The following is a 23,554-nucleotide window of genomic DNA, read 5'->3' on the forward strand; positions in this document are numbered from 1 at the left end:
ACCCAGGGAGACACCATCATCTGCCTACGTGGTGTGGCCCAAACAAGAAGAAAGAGCAACCGAGGACTGAAGGGGACAGTCCGGTCCCTCCTCTGCTCCACCCTATGGCTGCGCGTTCCCAGTGTCTCCTCTCTGGGTTCTACCTACTGTGACCGCAGAAGTGGAGTTGGCGAGAGCCCTCCAGTAGGTGGGATTCAGCATGACGTCGCAGCACGACATGCCCCTTCTCTCACCAAGCGCCCGTTTCAACAACTGTCTACTTAATACAACAGATAATACGCTTTTTAGTCCCCACGACAGACGACGTTATAAAACGTCATGCACGTTAGCCCTGATGGCCACACCAAGACCCGCTGGCCAAACGTCACCACGCGGCAGCTACCACGTAAAACAAATACAACTGCAGCCTGTATTTACTGTTTTGATTTTTTTTTTTTTATTATTACGCATAATAAATCTTTCACACAAAGTAACGAAAAGGATCCCTAAGGTGATACTTTACAGATCTGAAGGAAAACAAGAGTTATTTGCGACCGTGCCAGACCTGCAGACTTCAGGACACTGCCAGACCCATGTAACGCTCAAACTCTTGGAAGAGCCGACGGAGCTAGCACGGATTTCGGCATAAATCTTGGTCTGGCTCTGCTGTTTCGGCTTTGGATTGTAACTCCAGCTGTTTCAAACCAGCTGGGCCCCGGGAGCATTGCATATTAATTCAACGCACGAGGAAATTACGCGATCGGAACAAACCTGTTCCTTCTGCACTTCAATTCAATGTCATCGCGACAAGGGGGCAGCGAGAAAGAAAATTCATTGTGCGACTCCCACGTCGATTCAGCAGCTGGCTTGACCTATTCTGCCAGATCGCTGCTTTACGTACCCTCTCGCTTTATAAAAAGCCCTTTCAAAGAAAAAATCGGGTGCCCTCCAGTGTGATGCCTGGTTGAGAGGCATCTGCTGGGGTTGAGCCCTCTTTTCACGGAGCGCTCCACTTCTGCTGCTCACCTCGACCTCGGGGCAGGTTCAGGTGCTCACGGGCCATTAAGACAGACGAAAACTGAGCCATTCCCAGCAGCTTCAGCATCCACAGTTTAAAAGTGCATCTTCAGACCGACCTTTCCAAAGGCCGGGCAGCTCTGCCGCCTGACAAACGCTCGCAGTCTTTTACTAAGGACGGAATTACAAACCACCGCGATAACCAAGAGGAGTCACTCCCCTGCGACGTTTGCTCGAAGACACCAAAAAAAAAAAAACCTCCGGAAATCCAAAACTCAACGTGCAGCTCAGTCACGGTTCATTCATTTCTCCTATTTTCCCAAGAAAAACTGCGTCTCCACTCTTACTATTGCATTTTCTCAAAAGCTTCTGCCATTTTCAAGTCCGAAATGCTCCTGGGCTGTACACGACGCTTTGTAAGCTATATTGAAATAAATTTGGAAGGCTTTTTTTCTTTTTTTAAAGCCAACATTTCCAGGCGTGTAGGACTCAAATGGCCTTCCGCCTCTAAATAAGCAGATAAAAGGAAAGTACAATCCAAGCGCATCCTTCAGGGAACTAAATGGGGGCAAGAAATTCGATTTCAAGCCACTCGAAGGACTGTCCGAAAGCAAACGGACCCGATTCTTCAGGTCAGAAAACCCAGACCATGCCAGAGCCGGCAACGAATACAGGGGGTTGCCACGTGTGTTTGGGAACTAATCCCTTGATATTCATGTTTTGGCATGCCATGCACCGGTGACAGTCCCCCCCCGCCCCGATAGCAGCAGGTGGAACGGGCACCATCCGGAGCCCCCCCGGAGAAGAAACGCTCCTCATTTTGAAAAAACGAGAGGTTCTTTCAAAATCAGGTCAAGCCATTTCTTTTGTTCTTCCCGCTGCAGGAACAGGTCTATCAGGAGAAGGACACTTTAAAACGACAACGACAACAACAAAAAAACCAACCAAAAAAAGAGAAGCGTTCTACATTCAGATAAATTTATACTTCTGCCATAAAACCTTTAATAGCAACCAGGGGATTTTCAACACAGAACTTTGCCCGGGATCCCCCACCACACACTGTCACCATGACGCACGTTTTTACAGGACGTTGGTCTATTTTACAATCTTATAACTATTTCCTTTGGAGATTTTTCTTCCCCCCTCGCCACACGCTCCATTTCCAGGAACGGCTTTTCGCACAGAAGCGCGGTAAAACGAGCCCGTAAGGGACCTGACTCTGAAAGCTGGTGTTTCTAGCCCTCTGTAGAGTATTTGCCCGTCAAACAACAACGACGACGACAACAACAAACAAAAGACTTGCTATTGAAAAATCCTCCCACAAACATTTGGACATCTAAATCAAGGGTTTTGAATCTGCCCGGGAGCTAATCTGATTAATACGCTCCTTGCTTCCTTGGCTCGGATGACACGGGTGGACACCAATTGAACGACCGCATCCCTGACAGCGCCACCGAAATGAAGGGCTGCGAGTGAAAGCACGGGATCAGGTCACCAGCAAGCCACGGCCGAATCCAACAGACCACGGAAAGCTTCACCCAACGAAGCTGCCTCACTCGAAAGAAACGAAAACACAAACGCTGCTTCCAAAGCAAAGCCCGCAATCTCTTTCCTCATTTACCCCGGGAAGTTAAAAGAACGATCAGGTTTGTGGTTGGTAGTAACATCATACCCCGTGTGTAAGGCCACATTTTCATCAAACAAGCTCTAGGTTATAGGACTATAAATACAAGGTTGCCTACAAGCCGTCAGTTCCTCACACCACAGTCCGTTGCCAGCGTGTCGGTGGCAATCTGCTTCCGAAACATGGACGTTGGACTGTACACTAGCGGCAAGCTTCATTCTCCGTAAGCTTTGGGGTCAGAGGGTGCACGCTGGAAGGGGTCACGTATTAACAGGCAGTGTGGAGTTTCGGTTCCTGTAAGAAGACAGAGTTGAGTTGGCTTGGCCGGGGCATTTCCTTCAGCCGGAGTCCATAGTGAAGAGCTGGATGTCATGCGGGTTCCAGTACAGGGCCACGGCGGAGTTGTAGACCAAGGACCAAACGTAGGGGATGAAGAACTCCTCAGGCTGCTCCTCCTCCACGTACTTGAACTTCAGCTCGGGGAATTTCTGCAACAAGAAACCAAAGTCAGCTGAGGGAAGGTTTGCACGACTGTTTGCAAACACACAGCCCATGTAAACACCAAAGAAAGAGGTCTGGTGAAAAAAATAATGGAAGGAACCGAACCATTACGCCCGGCAGAAAATATTTACAGGATAAAGAGCTCATTTATAATTTCTTCTTCGAGCTGAACGCTACAGTGGCATGTTGTATTCGGCCCTTTTACCGTTGGTCACACTCAATTTGCCTGTTAACAAAGACCAAACATGTGAATCCTTGACATAACACAAAGGTCTTGAGGAAAACTGACATTTCTATCAGCCCCGCAGAAGCTTCGCTTGCACGCGTACGGACCCGTATATTGCAGTTTTCCCTAAAAAGCATTTTGCTATTAATTGTACTCAGCTCCTCAGCAGGAGAATCCTTCGGAAAGGCCGCAAAAATAAATGAATAATTTAATAACAAACAATTGAATTTAAATAACAAATAATTGAAAAGCTAAATAAAGAATAAACACAGGCTGTGATATGTTTTCGGGAGCCCAGAGTTACAGCAAACCAATTTTTCCCATCTAATTCCCAAAGACTTTATGCATGTAGGAGTTTCCAGGAGATAAACGGCTCGTCCTCCAGGAAGCACGGTGGGAAGCGTCGCTCCACGGGTGGGCTCTTGGAGGCCGCTTCCGGTTTTGCTACAGGTCCTTTTGTACGTGTGGGTAGGTCATGACCTCCGTGCCTCGGCTTTCCCCTTGCTGAGGAGCACAGAGGACGACTCTAACGGCCATCAGAATGCAAAACCCTGCAAGCTCCCCAACGTGTCACGTATCTACCCCACCACTCCAGCCTCTAAGGCTGTAAGCACAAGACCTTATTGCCCATCCATGCGGATACCTCCGCCTCCTGGAAATCACAGGCTAGACAGCGTTGTTTCCACAAAAGCTCTTTTTCTATCTTTTTTTTCAGTCTCAGCTTTAAGCAAAGCACTTCCAGAACTAAGGCCCATCAGATGCGCTAGCCCAGCCCACCCCAACCGCCTCCCCAGTTTTCCAATTTTTCTCTCATTTCTGCGCTCCCAAAGCAGCAAACCCACCGCGTCTGCTCTCGGTAAGCGTGCGTTTTGGGGAAGAGCTGAGCCTACTTTCGTACCGTGCTCTTCAATCATTTGATCTGCTTCTGAATGTTGCCTGTGCCAAGAGCTTGGCAGAGGCTCAGATAAAAGCCGCATTACAATGATCGCTGGGGTAAGATAAAACATGACCCATTTTATTATTTATAAGGCTGTGGCTAAGACTAAGAATAAACTCTATGGTGTGACATGATCAGAACAAGCACGGCGATGGCTGAGGAGCCTCTTTGCCCATTAATAATGAAGGGACACCCTATCATCTTTCTTGAGCTCCCAGTGTCCTGTTTCCTTGCGTTAGGGCACAAGAGCCTTCTGGCTGGAGCAGTCTCCTTTGAAGGGGCACTTCTTGGCCCACTTGGCTTTCAGGCTTATTTATTTAACTTCTGCAAACCCAGGTTATTTGTATTCTTGGAGTCAGAAACGATGGAAACTATTCTACTCCTTCCTTGTGTTGCTGCTCTTACTAGGGCAGTTTGATGCAACTACTCCAAGCCACAAAGGTGCCACCTGCATTAAGCTTTAGGAGGAACGTGTCTCCCTGGGACAGCTTCATTCAACCACCTGCTGTCTCCTATGTTGGCCTTTGCGCAACCTGATCTAGTTGAAGATGTCCCTCTTCCCATCCCTGGAGGTGTTCAAGACCAGGTTGGACGGGGCTTTGAGCAGCCTGGTCTAGTGGGAGGTGTCCCTGCCTAGGGCAGGGGGGCTGCAATGAGATAATCTTCAAAGTTCCTTCCAACCCAAACCATTCTATGATTCTATGACTGATGAGGACACATCGGTGTCACCTTCCAAGTATGCTCCAACGTGCTGGAGCTTCTGCGGTTTGGCTTATGTTGGGGTCAGGTCCTTCACCAGAGCTCTACTTAGCTAGATACCAATGAGGAACCATTTTGGCCACCAGCGTGGTTGTCATTATTGTACTTGATGACTTCAGAGCATGTGGGGAGCTCATCCGTACAGCAACCAGGAAGGAGGACAGTATTGTTTTCAGCCCTGTTATCTCTGTTTAAGGAACTAAGGCAGCTAAAAGATAAGGTTGTTAAAGGCACTTCTGCATCTAACTCCTGTTGAGTTCAAAGCCCAGAACCTCAAAGGTACATCAGCAAGTTTCATTTCCTGCGTCAGACGTGCAGTTTGTGGTGGAGCGGCTCTCCCATAGCCCTTCCGTGCCCCTAAACCATTTTCCACCACCTCTCTGCAACCTCTCTCCCCAAGTCTCTTTTGACCAGCCCGTTTAATCTTCCACATCATTTTGCTTCCTCACTCATCGGTGTCTTGCACCCATACTCACCCCCAGCTCTAATTTCCTGTCTCCTCCTAGCCTACTCTCATCCCCTACCCCCTTCCACTGCATCTCCACGGTCTCTCTAGCGTATCATTCTATTTTTCACTTGCCCGAGTTTTCTGTTTTCTCATCAGCCTTGTGAAACGCCCCTTTTCATTAACGCCCTCTACCCCTTCCCGTCTTGGCTCCAAGTCCTCAAGCTGTGCCTGCCTTCCCCCTCTGCCGGCCCATCCCACCCCTCAGGACACCACCATCCTTTCGGCAGGTTAAGCCTCGCTCCAACCGAGCCCTCGCGTAGATTTTAATTATTATTTAAAAAAAAAACCAAAACAAAAAACCCCAAACCCGATATTCTATTCTGCTTATTCACAGTGTCATCTTCCCCACTTGCCTCCTAAATGCTTCCTGCCTTGTGGTCAGCGTAGACAGGAACGCGTTCAGTTCGGCGTTGCATCAGCAGAACGAATGGTTAAACCTCATGATTAAACCACTGCAACATTTCCTAGCAGAGAAAAACCCTTACACAGCTGTCATTCTTCACCCCCAGGGTGGCTGCGCGCCAGTACTGCAGCGCATAGTAGTCCTTCTGGGAGGGAAGGGGAGGGGGGGAAAAAAAGTGATTAAAGATGCTAATTTGAGTTGCATTTAAACACAGATCGCTTTTTTTTTTTTCCTCCCCCCACCTTCAGGGTCACAGATTGGAGCTACTGTTTTTGCAGACGCTCTGGGAGTCCAGAATGGTTCCACCACTCTCTGGGACCATTCTGGATTCTGACGCAGCTTAACAAACATCTTAAGCTTTAAATCAGTAGGTAAAATTGTATTGGAAATTCCAAGGGTTACGTTTGAGAGGCTCGGCTCTTACTATCCCGTCATCTCTCAGCTGGAAGGACGGCATAAAATAAATCGGAGAGCATTCATCTTCTCCGGCCGTAACAGTCACGCATTGATTTTATGATTAAGCCTTTCTTCAGCCTGATCAATGTTGCCATCTCTCGCGATCGCAGCGTAGCAATTTAATAATCAATTTGAGATTAAAGACTGGAACTCAACATACGCCTCGAACAGTCTGCAGGTTTATCCTGGGAATGTAGACAAGGATAAGGCGATCTTTAAGGAGAGTTATAATACGTGTTGCCACCACACACACAATTTCAAGTGTATTTTTATAAAAAGAAGGTAAGGAACGGCAGAAATGATCTTTTTCTGATGGTCGCCCCGAACCGGGGACCCAGGATAACGCAACGCATCGCTAACGAGACACGGAGAGTTTGACTTGCAGGTCAGTAATTCAAACCCGACTTCTTTAGATGACCGCACTCATGCACGGCTGCGTGGGGGCCGGGTTTTCTCCCTTCATTAAAAATGAGAAATCCTAGAGGTCCAGCATGGAGAGAACTCCTGCACCAGCAGCTTGTCTTGCGAGATTTACCACCAAGATAAAAACCTACCCACGCTGTTTCACTACTGGGGGGTTCGCTGAAAACAAAATTTGTCGACATTCAAACCCATCAAATTTAAGCAACCTCAAAATGTTTCTGCCTCATCGGACTGACTTTAAAACAATTTCTAACAGCAAGGGTTAAACACTGTGTAAAAAGCTTGACCGACGCCATAAAGCTTTAATTTTTTTGGACAGATGGTAATTCCAGGAATGTTTAAAATTCAGTTCTGTGCCGTTTATCTCCTGCCTGCTCTGCTTCTGCTCAGGAGCCTTCGCCATGTGCTGCAGACAGACAGGAGACGACACCAAATGAATGTTTCAGGAGAGCTGTAAAACAACCAGGTCACAGGAATCTCCGAGCGCTCCCGGAAAACCACTGCAGCCAGCGGTAGCGAGGGTTTTATCACCGTTAACAAAATTCCCAAAGTGGCATGTCAAAGCAGCAACGGAGAAACCCATTTTCTTCTGCTTTGCTGCTGCCGCATCCAACCCTCATCATTTGTTCCCCAGCTGGTGACACCCAAATGAACCTGAGTTTTAGCGCTTTCTGAAAAGAGGGACCACTCTAAGGCATCGTACGCGGTAGCGCTAATAATAGAGGAAAAGTCTTGGCGTGGGATAAATCATCCCTTTTTTTTTTTTTTTTTTTTTTTTTTTCCCCTTCACAGCCCTAGTCGTTCAGCTGGATGGTGGCGGAAGACGTACAAGTTCTTCGCTACCCACACGCTTCTCTACTGCGGTTTTTAAACCCATCGCCCTGCCCTAAATGGGTCCAGCGGAACCGTTAGTTGCGTTTCTCTCCGGTCATCACCGGAGCAGAGACAACCCCAGCGAGTTTAAAAGAAACCGACCTGAGACGGTACTTGAAAACTCAAGAGGTGGAGGTAAGGCCAGGACTGGGACGGCGCAATTGAAATACAGACACGGCTTCTCAGCTCCGGTGATTCAACCTACCACAGCACCCTATCTTGTTTTCTTCTGCCAGACAATACAGAAGTCAGATTTCGCGGTTGGGACGAGGGTATAAACTAGACAGACCCAGACCTTTGCCGACTGTCTGCGCTGTCAATCATTAGATTCGATGAAAAACCACAGGAAGTCCGATGAACAGATGCAGAACTGAACTGCAATAACTCCCCTACCGCAAAAGTTCAACAACATCGGGGGTTTTTTGGTTTGGTTTTTTTTTTTTTTTTTCTTCTTCTTCCTTTTTTTTTTTTTGCCGTTAACGATTAGGAAGATCGCATCAGGGCCAGCCAACAGCACCTGGCTGGGCTCCAGGCAACTCAGTGGCGTGAGAGCGACAAGAAGACTTGAGCCATACATTAAATAAAAAAAAAAAAATAAAAATCCCCTTCCCTTCACATATAGAACCATCAGAGCTGCAACCGTCAGGCCAGCGGATGATCTCCACTCAGATAACACAAGCGAGGGCAGATGGAGCTGCTTTAAGAGGGATGGAGCGAAGCTGTGTCTTCGCTTCTTCACCGATCTAGATGTTTCACTGGACGAAAAGCAGCCCTCGTCAAAGAAACGGGGCAGTCACTGTGGAAAAGGAAGAAATCAAAGAAGTGGATTAACGTAAGACTGGGGAATCCTCTTTTCCTTGGTTAGAAACGCTGGTTTCTCAAAGAGCAATCCAACGCGAGTCGGTATTTTCAAAAGCACGCGACTGGTTTAGGAGAAAAGTCCCATTTCCACCGACGTCTGAACACATCTGAGAGTCAAATTCCCATTAACTTTCCAGCGATCCGAAGCTTCAAAGTCTTTCTGAAAACGGGATTTGTGTGCGTTTGAAAAACTTCCCGTGAGTCTTCTTTGGTAACTTAATGACGCGAAGGCAAATGAACGTGTTTCATATCGCTTCGGGTAAATTTAGTAGTATTGCCCGGGGAGCATCTGCAGGATCAGACCTTATTAGCAAAATACATCGACCGGCGAAGAAAAAAAAGTATAAAACAAGGGCTCTGATTCGGCATCGTCCCGAGTCTTTATCATAGGGGCCATAACGAATATTTACCCCAACAAAGTTTAGTTCCACAACTTGCCGTGCACCAAACGTACCAACCCGTAAGGAGTCTGGGCTGGGGAAGAATATTTAGATTGGTTTGCGACGTCCACGATGCCACTTTGAAACCTGGTCCCCAAAATCCCAATCTGAGTCAAATTAACGGCTAAAGGTCTTGAAAACAGCTCAACCGTCATGCCTGGTGCTCATGGCACAGATATACGCATGTAAACACCGACAGATTAACATTTTATGGAAATATGAGCATTTAAGTGCTTTGACAGAGCACAATTTACGGAAGAATATTTCTCACTACTTCTAAAACACTGACAAGATTGAATTTTTTGCAATGATTTAATTCTTCCGGGGAGATAATGCCATTTCGTCTTTCTCTGGTTCTCTTGGCGCCTACAGTGCTTCTCTTTGACTTCAAACAGAAAGTCTCTGTGGCTTTGGTGAAATATCTGTATGGGCTACACCACACCCGCCCGATACCATCTTCGTCTCTCTCCTTCTCGGGCTCGAAGCACAGACAGAAGCCCAGCAGAAGATGATGGTGGGGAGATGAAGGAAGCAAACAGGAAATCTGCTAGACTAAGCACGAGCTGCACATCTCGTTCAAAGCTCTGCGTAAGGAATAGGTGCAAATTTAACGACGGAGAAGAAAACAGCGGCTCGGAGGGCGTCAGGAGGTTTCGAAAGAGAAATAGAGAACTCAAGACGACAAGAAGAGCTTCAAAACAATCCCATTTTTAATGCCCATTTTAAGCAATCGCAAGAGCTTGTAGCAGAAAACAACATTTTTCTCCGGGAGTAGAATTCCGTAAGTAACCCATACTCATCTAATGAGATACAATCTTCCTGCTCCAGAAGGGCAGGGAAGTTTATCTACAGAGAGACGTCTGTTTTAGCACGTTACGATCATTGATACGAGATTTCTGCTTTCAGATGACTCGGAGCAAAGGTTTGCGCAACTACAGCCGCAGGAAAATAAATGCTCAGGGAGCAAAGAGTGAATGTGCACCACAAGCTGTTTTTTATAGAGTACTGAGAAGCCAGGTCAGTTTTGGAAAAATCCACCAAACAGCTGCGCCTAGATGTTTATTGGTAAAGACACAATGATTTAAAGAAGTGAAAGATTTGCAGTAACCCTGCCAGGGCGCAAAGTTTTGCAGAGTACTACACTGCTAAAAAGAAAACGATCGCATTTCTTTCTAGGATAGGTTGGCAAACGCTGAAAGCTTTAAAGTCCTTCCAGAGTCAGGGATGCACATCCACACTCACTTGTGTCTCTTTCATACGGCTAGGAAATATTGCTGATAAATGTCAATAGCTCCAAATCGTAGAATGGTTTGGGTTGGAAGGGACCCTTAAAGACCATCCACTTCCAACCCCCCTGCCCCGGGCAGGGACACCTCCCACCACACCAGGTTGCTCCAAGCCCCATCCAAACCTGGCCTTGAACATCTCCAGGGATGGGGCAGCCACAGCTTCTCTGGGCAACCTGCGCCAGGGGCTCACCACCCTCACAGCAAAGAATTCCTTCCCAATATCTCATCTCAATCTCCCCTCTTCCAGTTTAAAACCATTCCCCCTTGTCCCATGGCTCCCCTCCCTGATCCAGAGTCCCCCCCCAGCTTTCCTGGAGCCCCTTGAGGGGCTGGAAGGGGCTGGAAGGTCTCCGCGGAGCCTTCTCTTCTCCAGGCTGAACCCCCCCAGCTCTCTCAGCCTGTCCTCCCAGCAGAGGGGCTCCAGCCCTCCCAGCATCTCCGGGGCCTCCTCTGGCCCCGCTCCAACAGCTCCGTGTCCTTCTCGTATTGAGGGCTCCAAAGCTGGACGCAGTACTCCAGCCGTAGAAATCACTTTTGTTTTCACACCAAGTCGTTGATCTGTACAAATTCCCAAAGCGCTGTACCAAAGTACCAATTTAAGCCTAGGATGAGGCCAGGTACCCACTTCAGGCTGTCCTGGGGGCACCTCAGAAACATCTGACTCTGGGCTCCTTCTAGACAGGCCAGTAAATAAATTGGACCACTGCTCAGCAGCTTCTTCAGCAAACCTGGCTGAAAAAGTGCCACCTGATCCAGAGGAAATCCCCAAAGCTGTTAGTTGGAGAAAACAGGCGGATCCCAGCTCAGTTTGGGGGATTACTGTGTCCACCTGGAGAAATTTAAGACTGGGAAAAACAGACGAAGAAGAAGATGAAAGCACAACTCACACACTATGCGCTGTGAAGCGTCCTTAACCTTTAGGAACCATTGCACGTATTATATGTATATAGTCACAATTCAAGGATTTACAGTTATAACTACGATTTCCTCGCCACGTGAGGATGGTTACCACGCCGTCGAGATGGATACGCGTCTTTGCAGAACATTTCCAAGATGACAGCTCAACAGCTAGGAGCCAGACAGAGCTTTGACTTGCTGCCAGACCCGAGAGAGACGGGGAACGGCGACAGGAACATTACAGGGCTGCTCGCAACGCTGCAGAAAATACAATATGTGCTGGCTTTGCCAAATAAGAAGACAAAAAGGACTAGAGACTGATATATGTAATTATACTTTACGCTTGAGTACGAAGGCATGATGTGTAGATGAGGTACGACCAACAAAAACCAGAACTTTCAGCCAACTTCAGGACTTTAAAAATGCAGAGGCCTTTTAGAAGAAAGAACACAGGCAGAGGATCTACGCAAAAACCGAACCATCTCAAAATGACGACAGGTAAAAATGAGGAAGGTTTTAAAAATGGACATAAAACGAACCAAGAAAAGATTTAAACACGCAGACTGAAGAAAGCTGCTGGCCTGACTCACAAAAATGGTTCTAATGCCTGACCTCGCTCGAGCGCTCGCGATCCTGTTACCTACGCACACCACCTACTCGGGTAAATAAGCACAATCCTTCTCGCGCTTTTGAATTTAGGGAATTAAAATCTGAAAACCAGAGTAATCCCCGGAGCCATTTCTCAGTAGCATTAAAGGGCAGCACCGCACAAACGGGGACGAAGAACCTGTCGACTCCGAAATTTTTTAATCGATACGAAGTGGATGTAGAAGCCTTCCTACCGTGGGATTTGCCGAAAATGCACATTTCCTAACAGCAAACCCTATTTTTACCAGTGCTAAGGAAGATGCAAATGACTCCAAGCCCTGGCTTCCTGCGTTTCAGCTCGCAGCCCATCCTTCTCTAGGATAACGTGCAAAGCTTTACACGGCAGCGAAACCCAGGATGTTTGCAGCAAACATTTTGGTTAAAACTGGAATGCATTTAGAAATCGCTCGTTCCGTGCCAAATTTATAGAGAAGATTTGTACAGTTGCTAAGAAAAGGTTCTAAGATTAGGAGTAGATTCTGGACACTTTACTCTGCTAAAACTCCCAATTAAGTCAATGATGCTCAAAGGAGGACACCCAGGAATTTAATAAGTCAACCTTATGAAGACTTCCCAACCCAACCCTCCCCCCCCGCCCCCGAACCCATTCTCCCTCCAGACAAAGCAAGCAGATTCGAGGCTGATTTTTTTTTTTTTTCTTTCCAGAATTTTATGAATGAGACAGTTGAAAATCTGCCACTTCTCAAGCATGCAAAATGTAAACTTTCAACAAAGAAATTGGCTTTGATAATGCAGTCGGAACCTCTCGCTTACTTTTGCATATTGGGTAAATCAAGGGGAAGGGGAAGGGGGGGGGCGAAAATCAACTCTTTGAAGGTCTTGAATTGGGCAAAAACTTAAGCCGTCCTAAATCCATATGTGCACTGTTTGGATCACTCTGCCAAAGACAGAAAATGGGAAGTTTAGCGAGCACGTGAAGGCAGGGGGAAGATCCGTTCTGCACCGTCAGCCAGCAGATCTGGGAGAAGCTGAGATGCTTGGTGCCTCCAGAGAAGGCTCAGGGTGCCTTCGGAGCCCCAGCATCACCCAGTCGGTGGGGAAACCATTACACAAAACAAAAAAGGCTTTTTATGGTTCAGGACTTGCCAAAGATCAAAAGGATTCCTCCCACGCAATTTGATTACTTGCAACAAGACGGAGGAACTCAAAGGAGGGGAAAACAGGGGTGAAAAAGGCAGTGTCTCCTCTTGGAGATATCACAGCTAACGAGAAGCCTGCTAGGTAAAGATAGCAGAGAAGAATTAACTCACGTTTCTGGGCTGCTCCGACTTCTGGGTAAAAGTTACAAACCTACGTTCCCTTCATCAACCTTTTTTTAAAGCAAAACCAGTACTATAAATGCCAACCAATACTCCAGTTGTCGTGTCAGAGACAACCATCTGCTCATTAGTTTCTGAAACGCGAATCGCACGCTTTTAGTCTCCCCGACGCAATTTCTTGAACTTTAACAATAAAGAAAAAGGCACCTGAAACGTTTTCAAAGGGCCTGCGAAGGATATGAACCGGGGGTAGGTTTGGAAAATATCCCGCTAGATAATGGAATATATACCAAGATGTGTAGCGATACACTCAAAGACACGGCGAACCTACTCTACGTAGATCCTAGAGCCAACTTTCTATTTTAGATTTCTAGCAGCGAATGCTACCGTTTAAGTCACAGCAGCTGTTTTTGATAGCAGACTAGTCTAAAAGACCAGGAATGTTGTTTATCGTGGAAATGCTTCGCGCTCCAGATAACATCACCGAGGATTGCTCCACCTAGGCTAACGCACCACCCCCTCGTCCTAAACCAAAGCCCAGATAAACCTCTACCTACTCCCACCAAAAAACCCCAGCCGTTGTGCAAAGAAAAACTCTTGCCATGGTGTCTGCCACGCAATATCAGCCACGCAAAACGAGCCCAAGGTGTTTGCTACCGGTGTGGCAATGAAGGAAACCATTAAACTTGAAGAACATGACCCACATTTTGGTGTTTTGGTAAGGCAACAGAGCAACCACTCTGCCTTGCTGCAGGAGGGACTTGCCTCAGGAACTCCATCTGGACAATGTCCAACTTCTGACCCAGTAACATGTAAATATTAGCCTTTTCTCACTTCTTCGTACAAATTGCCATGCCCGGGGTTAGCTTTTTCTTCCCCCACCCTGGGAAAGGAGCTGGAGCTTTCACCGTCCGTCTTTACAGACACAGTCCCACCTTGAGCTTGCTGGTGGAGTTGGTGGCCACCTGTGAAGTCTCCAGCACTGATTTTCATAGGATCACAGGATGGTTTGGGTTGGAAGGGACCTTAAAGACTATCTAGTTCCAACTCCCTGCCCTGGGCAGGGACACCTCCCACCACACCAGGTTGCTCCAAGCCCCGGCCAACCTGGCCTTGAACACCTCCAGGGATGGGGCAGCCACAGCTTCTCTGGGCAACCTGGGCCAGGGGCTCACCACCTTCAGAGTGAAAAACTTCTTCCTAATATCTCATCTAAATCTCCCCTCTTCAATTTTCATCTCCTTGCTCTTCAGGCTTTGCGATGGGAAGGCACTGAAGTACGTTGACAGCATAAACCACACTAATTTCCTAGTTAAAGGATTGTTCTTTTTGGAAACTACCTCTCCGAGACCTCTCTGCTGCCCTAATACAGTCTTGGGATTATTCAGTTGAAGCACAAAGGCAGAGGATCGCGAGGTCAAGATGCTGTTTTCCCCCGCCTGCCTCTTTCAACCAGAACTCAAGAGTTAGTACAATGTCACAGTTGTTTGTTTTCTCCTTTAGTTGCGTAGAACATATTCCCCCAACACAAAAGGCGGCAGGAGAAGAGGAGAGTGATTCAGTTTGCATATTTTTCCAGTGACAAGGTCCCAGGCATGCTTTCACTGGAAATTGGTGCAATGCTGCAGCAGCATCCAAAACATCCCACCAAGCCAAAAAGAACATAGCTTTGGACAACTGGGACCAAGCTCCTCTCCGTTATCACCGCACTGGGCTCCGAAACACCCCCTTGACATTGCGCATCCACCAGGGAAACAAGACGCCTCTCCCTGCTGAGTTCAACACCTTCGGTTCGCCTCGCGGAGGCCGGTATTTCCCACACATCTCGTTTTACGAGGTTTGACTTTTGCACAAGAGCAGCCGCAAAGACGAAGAAGCCCGAGCCGACATCCTCCTCCGGTCCCTCCCACCCAGCACGGCGGCGGGGCCGCACGCCAAGCCCCAACATCCTTCCCCCCGCTGAGGAAGACCTCCTTTTGATTTTTTTTTTTTTTTTTTTTTAATCTGAGCAAGCCAGGCCTGTAAATATTACACACACACACACACAAAAAATATAAAAATGATAACAATGACTTAAGAACAGAGACAGACTTGCTGTCACCAACCGTTAACTCTCAGATCAGGGCGGCCTAAGCGGACCCTTATCTGCCCGAGGTTCAGGACATGCTGACTAACACCCCCATTTGAGGCTGTAGACCTCTGGCTCCCTAATCTCCCCCGACTGGAAAACGTACCCCCCGACGGACACACTCCCCTCTTAAGTATTTCAAGCCTCAGCCAACAGGCAAAGCCTGCCGGGAGATGAGCAGCGCGGCCCCGCTACGCGCAGGAAATCCAATTGACTTGTCTTGAGGAGCGCAGCACGAAACGACAGTAAAACCCCTCCCCAGCCATAGGGACGCGGTGCCAGATTCCAGCCTTATCTCTGCCGGGGCTGCGAGCCGAGGAATCGGTGCCAAATGTGGACGTTTAGGCTCTTTCTTTTGCGGATGTGGACTTCACAGCTTTTTTTAAATTTTATTTATTTTATTTGCCCTAATGCTGAGAGTCCTGTGAAGACAGACTCAAAGCCGGGGGGGGTTAAAGCTGACCTCCACATATATCCAGGGTGCCTTAAATGGATTTTTAGCTTGTTCTTTGTTCTATATTCCATTCTATACTCTATATTCTATTCTATATACTCTGTGCTCTATACTCTATATTCTACACTCTATATTCTATTCTATATGCTCTATATTCTATACTCTACATTCCGTTCTATATTCTATATTCTGTTCTATATTCTATTCTATATTCTGTTCTATACTCTATATTCTATGCTCTATATGCTTTATACTCTACGCTATGCTCTATATTCTATTTTCTATATTCTCTTCTATATAATCTATGCTCTAGACTCTATATACTCTGTGCTTTAGACTCTATATTCTACTCTATATATTCTGTCCCATATTCTATTTTATATTCTGTTCTATGCTCTATATGCTTTATACTCTACACTATGCTCTATATTCTATTTTCTATATTCACTTCTATATACTTTATGCTCTAGACTATATTGTATACTCTATATTCTGTTCTATACTCTATATTCTGTTCTGTACTCAATATTCTATACTCTATGCTATGCTCTATATTCTATTTTCTGTATTTTACTTTCCATATTCTACTTTCTATTGTATTGCATTCATGGGGGACACGAAGGTTGCGACAGCACGTTCACCTTCGCTTCCGGAAAAAAGCCCTTACCAAGGACCGAGGCAAGCAGTGGGTAGGAGGAAGAAGGGGACGGCTACTAACGGGTAGGACAAGGATGCCTTCAAGGCCGACGACATCTCTGCGGGTCTTGCAGCTGGGCAACGGCATCTCCCTTGACTAAGTATGGGGAGTCAGAAGCTGACCGCATCCAAAATGCTTGGCGTCTGTGTGCTTGGCATCCTCCTGCAGCCATCAGTTTAAAAAGTAGCACCCTCCAATAGTAAAACTGGTTTTTTTCCTAGGGCAAACAACCATCAAAAGGGCCCCAAGTGAGCGGCGCTTTCACTTTTGCAATAACACGCGAAAATCACTTGTGTTTTCGGATTTACCGTGCTTTAGATGTAGTATTTCCAGATCTGTTCGCCGTCGCTGACCTTCACTGTATTGAGACCTCCTGTTCTGCTAGAGACGGTCTGTAGGACACGAATCAAAGAGTTTTAGAGCCCCACCTCAGGCTGGGGAATTTTAGAGGTCATTTATTCATAAATGCTATTACGTCCCTTTGTTATCCAACGTATCTGCCCCCTTCCTCCTCCTGCGTTCAGGTCAGGATTGTTTACCCCGGTGACAACAATCAGTCTTTGCTGGGTTTTAGGACGGAGCTTGTCAAAACCTGACGGGACGGATAAGCAGGAGGAATTCAAATAAAGTTTTGCCGCCTGACTGCGAGCTCAGAGCTACAGGCACCACTTGAATCTCACGGGTCTCACATTACGGACACCGCACAAACGTTAAGGGCTGTGCTCTTCTGCTCCACTCCATAGATACAAAATTTCCTGCTCCGATTTGGAGACACCAGTTGCTCATACCATCCAGCAGACCTTCCTTCAGTGAGCCATCTGATATAAATCTCTGGTTTCCTAACTGTAAAAACCAATCCTTGCTGGAGTTTTTGATACCTAACGCTCTGCGGCAGAAGAAGGGAAATCTTCCTCCTGGAGCTTCTGGGTGCTGATGCAGCATTATCAAGCTGGGAAGTTCTCACTGTCTGTCCTCAAGCCAAACCCAGCTCAGGAGCCACAGGTTGATGGTTCTCCCCATCATTTAAAGATCTTTTGTGATAAAGAAACGAGTACAAATTACCTCACTGGCATGCAAGGAGTAACTGCAATGTATGTCTTGCAGGACTCCCCATCTTTCCTCATCTCCCTTGCTATAAGAGCCCGTGGTGGCTGGAAACAGTTAGCACCTACCTAGAGCATTAGTACGGTCATTATCACAGAATGTTTAGGTTGGAAGGGACCTTAAAGACCATCTAGTTCCACCCCCTGGGCAGAGACACCTCCCACTAGACCAGTTTGCTCAAAGTCCCGTCCAACCTGGCCTTGAACCCCTCCAGGGATGGGGCAGCCACAGGTTCTCTGGGCAACCTGGGCCAGGGGCTCACCACCCTCAGAGTGAAAAACTTCTTCCTGCATCGAAATCCCTCACCTTTCAGTTTTCGATGTGTTTTGCATGTTCCACCTGGCACTTGGGTAGAAGAGAGTATGGTGTATATACACGTTAAGGTAAGGAGTCAACCTGAGAACAGGGTCAAGAAATAGCATTCCTTCTTTGCAAGCTCTGATTGTGGGTTGAGCGCTACAATCTCAAGAACCTTTCTGGAGCCCTCAGCACAAGAAGGACGTGGACCTGTTGGAGCGGGGCCACAGGAGGGCCACGAAGATGATCCGAGGGCTGGAGCACCTCTCCTATGAAGACAGGCTGAGAGAGTTGGGGTTGTTCAGCCTGGAGAAGAGAAGGCTCCGAGGAGACCTTACAGCGGCCTTCCAGTACCTGAAGGGGGCTACAGGAAAGCCAGGGAGGGGCTGTTTGCAAGGGCATGTAGCGCTAGGACGAGGGGCAATGGTTTAAACTAGAGCTGGGCAGGTTTAGATTAGACATTAGGAAGAAGTTCTTTCCAATGAGGGTGGTGAGACACTGACCCAGGTTGCCCAGAGAGGTGGTGAAGGCCCCATCCCCGGAGACATTCAAGGCCAGGCTTGATGAGGCTCTGAGCAACCTGATCTAGCTGAAGATGTCCCTGCTCACTGCAGGAGGGGTTGGACTAGATGGCCTTTAATGGTCCCTTCCAACCCAACACACTCTATGATTCTCTGATTCTCTGATTCCATGAACCACAAACTCAGCCTAAGTCCACGTGGACTCAAGATTCAATGCAACCATCTGATACTAGATAAAAAAAAAAAAATAAATACGGCTACGGGAAAGGCCTGGTGACCAAAACCAGCCGCCCTCTGAATCCTAACAGCAGAGTCCTCAGCAGCGAGGCTGACAGACGTGAGAAATCCCCTGCTTGGCCAAGAAAAAGCCATCTACATCCCTAACCATCCTAAGGCAGGAACAAACAGCCTGTAAATCAACCGGGGAGCAGCACTGCAACTTGTACCAAAGGTTGTGACAAAATTAAAGCCAGTATGGGAATGCAGTTGAGGCAGCCATCAGCTGACAAAGTACATTTCTTCCTCATTCTCACTTCTTGGTGTAGTTGCTGTAAACATTCAAGACGTTTCTCTAATTTATGCGCTTAATTAAAAGATATCCATAACATTCCTGCTGTTTACATTTAACCCAAGGCTGCAATGAAAGCTGTAATTTTGTCTGGGATTTATATTCTGTACTCCAATTTATTTCGATTCCTTGATTTAAACATACACACAGAAGTGAAAATGTGTCAAATCATGAAAATGGAAAAGATTATACTCCATTATCTGGTTCATCTGTCAACCAGGGCAGAAATCTTCTGAGGACTGTTCTTCTCAATCTGCCACACGTTACGGAAACTTAATTTAAGAGACTAATTCAGAAAAGGCAGCTGAACCTTCGGTTGGATGGGTATAATTGGAAGTTAGTTATATGACTTTTTTTTCCTTGTGTTCAGTTTTTCACAACTCGCCAAATCTTGCACCTTCTGGGATAAAATTCTAGGCCTCCACCACATTATATATATATATATTTTTTTTTTTTTTACAAAGGTTAATCCTTTTTTTTTTTTTAAATGGAATGAGAAAAAAAAAAGCGTTTTTTTTTTCTTTTAAATCAAAGAACATAATAAATTCATTTTAAATGCAATTTTTTTTTCCTTCTCAACCACCCCGCCTATACCGAAGGTTTGCCGTAGAAAACGAACACACGGGTTGGAAATAGCTCTCGACTGAGGAGAAAATAAAAAAAAAAATAAATTAAAAAAAAAAGTCAAGAGCGTTTCAGCGTAATTTTACTTTGCTTTGACCAAAGTTGCAAGATATTTGGAAACAACACGTCATGCACATGCAGCGCGTTTGGCACTGGACTTTTCATTAGCCTCCCAACATATGCGCCGAAGGAAGGGAAGGCTGCGCAACACGTGCGGAGCAGATTTAGTCACGGCGAAAAACGTAATTAAAAAAAAAAAAAAAACCCAACAAAAAAGTCTAGGGCGGCTTTCTAGGGTACGGAGGAGGGAAACTTGGGAAATGTTCTTTAGCTCGAGCAAATGTATAGCTCCTAAGTTAATAGGGGATGGGCTCTGGCTCGCAGCCCTCCTGTAAGATGTCCTGGATGGGGAGTTACGGGCTGCTCCCAAGCGCTGGGCTCCTGCCAAGCTGCCGGGAAGCCAGCAAAGCTCTGCAGCTCTGGGCAGGGAAGGTCCTCCGCGCTTTCTTTCCAAAAAATGGGATGAGGCGGGAAGGTTAACGGAGTTCACATCACGCGGTGAGCAGAATGGAGGTAGCCTGGAGAAACGTACACGCGCACCAGGTTGTTTACCGGCCGTCGGAGATGCGTTACGATGGGGAGGCGACTTGGAGAGTCTCACCCTGCTTTCCCATCCTCTCGTTTCTTCAGGGCTTTCTCTCTGCCTTGATATTTTATGTGTCTTTCTTGTAGCTTCCTTAAACCAATGAAGTCAACAAATTCAATGTAGCTGGAGACAAAAGAACCGCATACACAAAGACAGGTCCAGTGGGAGGTGTCCCTGCCCAGGACAGTGGGGTTGGAACTGGATGATCTTTAAGGTCCTTTCTAACCTAAACCATTCTCTGATCCTATGTTAGAATCTGCGTAAAGTTTAAATTCTTCTGCTCAAAGTCTCTACTTGTGCCCACCCTTCCTATAAAAGTAAGAGAAGGACGTAGCTCTACATGTGCCACTGAAAAATTAAATTTAGGGAACATTTTTTTGTTTTTAAGTTGCACAGCTAAATCAAAGCAGAGGCACTGACAGGCGACGCAGCGTCTCGACAGCTCACGTGGAAAAAGGAGATTGTTGCTACACTCACTTCCAGTCGCGTCGGGTATTTCACAGCGCAATGAAAGGCCAAGGCCAGACTTCAGTAGTGCATAAAGAATTATCTGATGGATGTCTTTTGGCAACCCATGCTCCTTTTGGTGACTGGAGTTTGTATGTCATCTCCCGACCCTTCCCCTCCACAAAGTTTGCAGAGCATCTAACATCAGGCCCCCCATTTATCACCACCAACCTTGTGCAAGGATGCTCTGCCATCTGGAAAGGAGCGGGAAGGAAAACATTCCTCATCCTAGGTGACAGTAGGAAAACGCCACCACTTACCACTTTTTATCGCCTCCAATGCAATATTCCTAACAGCGCCGGGTGCTGCTCATGGCTGCAAAACAGCCGCCTTCTGGGTAAGAACCGGTTGGGGCATCTTTCCCCCAACACGGGATGACGATGCTGAAGGACCCCTCTCATGCTGCCTATGCCACCAGTAGAGCACGACCAGACTCTTCTGATTCGAGGAAGGAGGAGATCCTTGCCCTTGTGTCCATTACAGAAATATTTTTCTGCTCCCTACAGGATGCACGAAGAATTACATATTTATTTCTTAAGATGCCTATTTAGATACCCGGGTATTTTCATACGACAGCCATTTCGTCCCTCTTGCTCTGTTTCAGGAGAAAAGGCAAACGTCCTCCACCAGAGTACCACTGCGGCGTGTTAATTATCATTCGTTACATTTTCCTTCATACTCCCTTCCTAGTTTTTATCACCGGGGGCGAAAGGACGCTAACTAAACCCTCTAGCAAACATTCTACGCTTCTACCGGTGCTGCTCTTTTCCAGGCTACTCATCGAATAGCTCTTTTTTTTTTTTTTTTTTGGTTACGAACAAACAACTTTATCATTACCTGGCCACACGATGCATTTGAAAACCCCGCTAACCAACCCTCCGCCTTCCCCCGTTCTGCCCAGACCCCAGCGCTGCTCCTGCTCAGGTTCAAAGGAATTCTTAACTTTACAACATCGATAGCTTCCTGATGGCCTAATCCTGGGTCAGAAATAAAAAAAAACGACAAAAACAACCAACCCACCTTTAATAAGCAAGTGTTGTTACAGGACACTATTCCATCTTCTAAAGCCTCTGTGCGTGTAACTGCATGAATTCTCCTCTGCTGTCTTAATGGGAAGCAGTTAATTACAATCCACAAGCTGCCACAGGCAAGGTTGAGACATTAATCAGCTCGGCTGGGTACGGGGCTGTGATGGCGGTTAAAGTTCTGCGTAGCAGTGAAGGGACTAAGCCCAGGTGACGGCAAAGTGAGGACAACCGCAGGAGAAACACACTGGGGAACAGCAAAACTCTTCCACCGCTGGTCACCCTCCTCCTAGAAGGGTTTCTTTTCCCTTTTACAGCTTTCTTGGTTTGAAGAATTAGTCTCAGAATCACTAACGAGATATATTTTTGTATTAATTTGCATTTACACAATATAAAACCGATCTATAGATGTGATGTCCCTGCTTACTGCAGGGGGGTTGGACTAGATGACCTTTAAAGGTCCCTTCCAACCCAACACGTTCTATGATTCTACGACTCTAAATTGTTATTATTACCTAGTACATTTCTCCTGGTTGGGTAGGTAGGACCTTGTCATCCGAACACTTTAGTTTGTTCTCAAAACTGGTTTTTGGATAACCCAAACACCGTCCAGACTGACCCGCGTCCCACTATTATGGAATAGCTCTTCTGAAGCAGCTATGGTAACTCCAGAATAAGGTGACTTCATTCCAGTACAATTGTTCAGCGTTGTGAAGAAAGCAATTACACTGGAATGAAGTGACTGAACCCAGAACGCAGCTTCCAGAAGGTAACTGGAAGAGTTTTCAGGGGTGGAGGGGACAGACATTCAGCCTCCATGTAAATATTAGTCTCCATGTAGACAGCAGCTTGGGAATAGGAGTGTCCTGTGCTAGCCCACCCTTCATCTTGGCCAAGGCATCTCATTCCTGAACTGCAGAATCACTGTTACTCAAGTCGCTCACCCAAGGCACCACCCTCCCAAGCTACCTTGTCTCGTGCAATACCCAGCTCTTGCTGGGTTCCTTCATCTCTAGCTGAAATGGGCTTCTCTGGATTCCAGTAAGATAAACAAAGCCCCGTGTACGAACAGGATGCGTCTTTCCTAGAGAACTGTGATCAAACTAGGAGTAGGATGTAAAGAAGATAATAAAAATACATTGAATTTAAAAACCACAACTGCCAACATAATCCCGAAGCCCACAAAAGCCTCACCGGTGGTTCTGAAAACCCTAGATTTCCTACATTATATTTGCATTTATACAATTCCATTGCTATTATTACCTATTACTCCCAATCAGTCTATTTTCAGCCAGTCATTTGCCTTGCAAGTATTACAGAAAATGAAGATCTTATGCAAGGACTGAAGAAAGAAATGGGATTAAACCGCTTGGAGCTTCCCCTGATGATACCAACGGTCTTTTGGGGACCATGGTAAGTTCACTGATTTTTTTTCAATATATAAAGCAAGTGGGGATTGAAGTGTCAGTGCCCTTGACCATCAACAGTGTCTCGCTGACAGACACGAGGGATCCCCAAGCGTGCACAGCCCTTAACAACCTTCTGGCTTCGCCAGCTCAGAACGGAAAGGACCGATGTTCTAAGATTCTCAGTAGCAGCGGATATGGTACGCTATTTGAAAATGTCTGTTTTTTAAAAGGAAAATCACATTCATACTACCGAACCACTTTTTTTTAAAAAAAGGAATGCTAAATTTGTGTCATTTTTAAGTTAACTTCAGCTGTAGACACAGCTCTGAAAGCATCCCATTTTTACGAGTTTCAGTTATGCCGGCAACGAGGCCAAGGCATCTACTCAACTTCCGCTGCAAGATTTCGGGACGCAGGCTGCGGACGGGGTCCCTCGCTGGCATCAGCCACACG

The 23,554-nt window shown here is 46.7% G+C and overlaps 1 protein-coding gene across 4 annotated transcripts in view; it reads right to left on the reverse strand.

Moving 5' to 3' along the window:
* Positions 1 to 412: 412 nt before the first annotated feature.
* DYM (dymeclin) overlaps positions 413 to 23,554 on the reverse strand; it is a 241,013-nt gene continuing 217,871 nt past the window's right edge. For all 4 annotated transcript variants that reach the window (XM_063319472.1, XM_063319471.1, XM_063319469.1 and 1 more), the window contains one exon: positions 413 to 3,108. In XM_063319472.1, coding sequence (XP_063175542.1) covers positions 2,959 to 3,108 — 150 coding nt within the window. In that variant the 3' untranslated portion in view covers positions 413 to 2,958. The remainder of the gene's footprint in view (positions 3,109 to 23,554) is intronic.

This window comes from Chroicocephalus ridibundus, chromosome Z, assembly GCF_963924245.1.
Source record: "Chroicocephalus ridibundus chromosome Z, bChrRid1.1, whole genome shotgun sequence".
Classification (NCBI taxonomy): domain Eukaryota; kingdom Metazoa; phylum Chordata; class Aves; order Charadriiformes; family Laridae; genus Chroicocephalus; species Chroicocephalus ridibundus.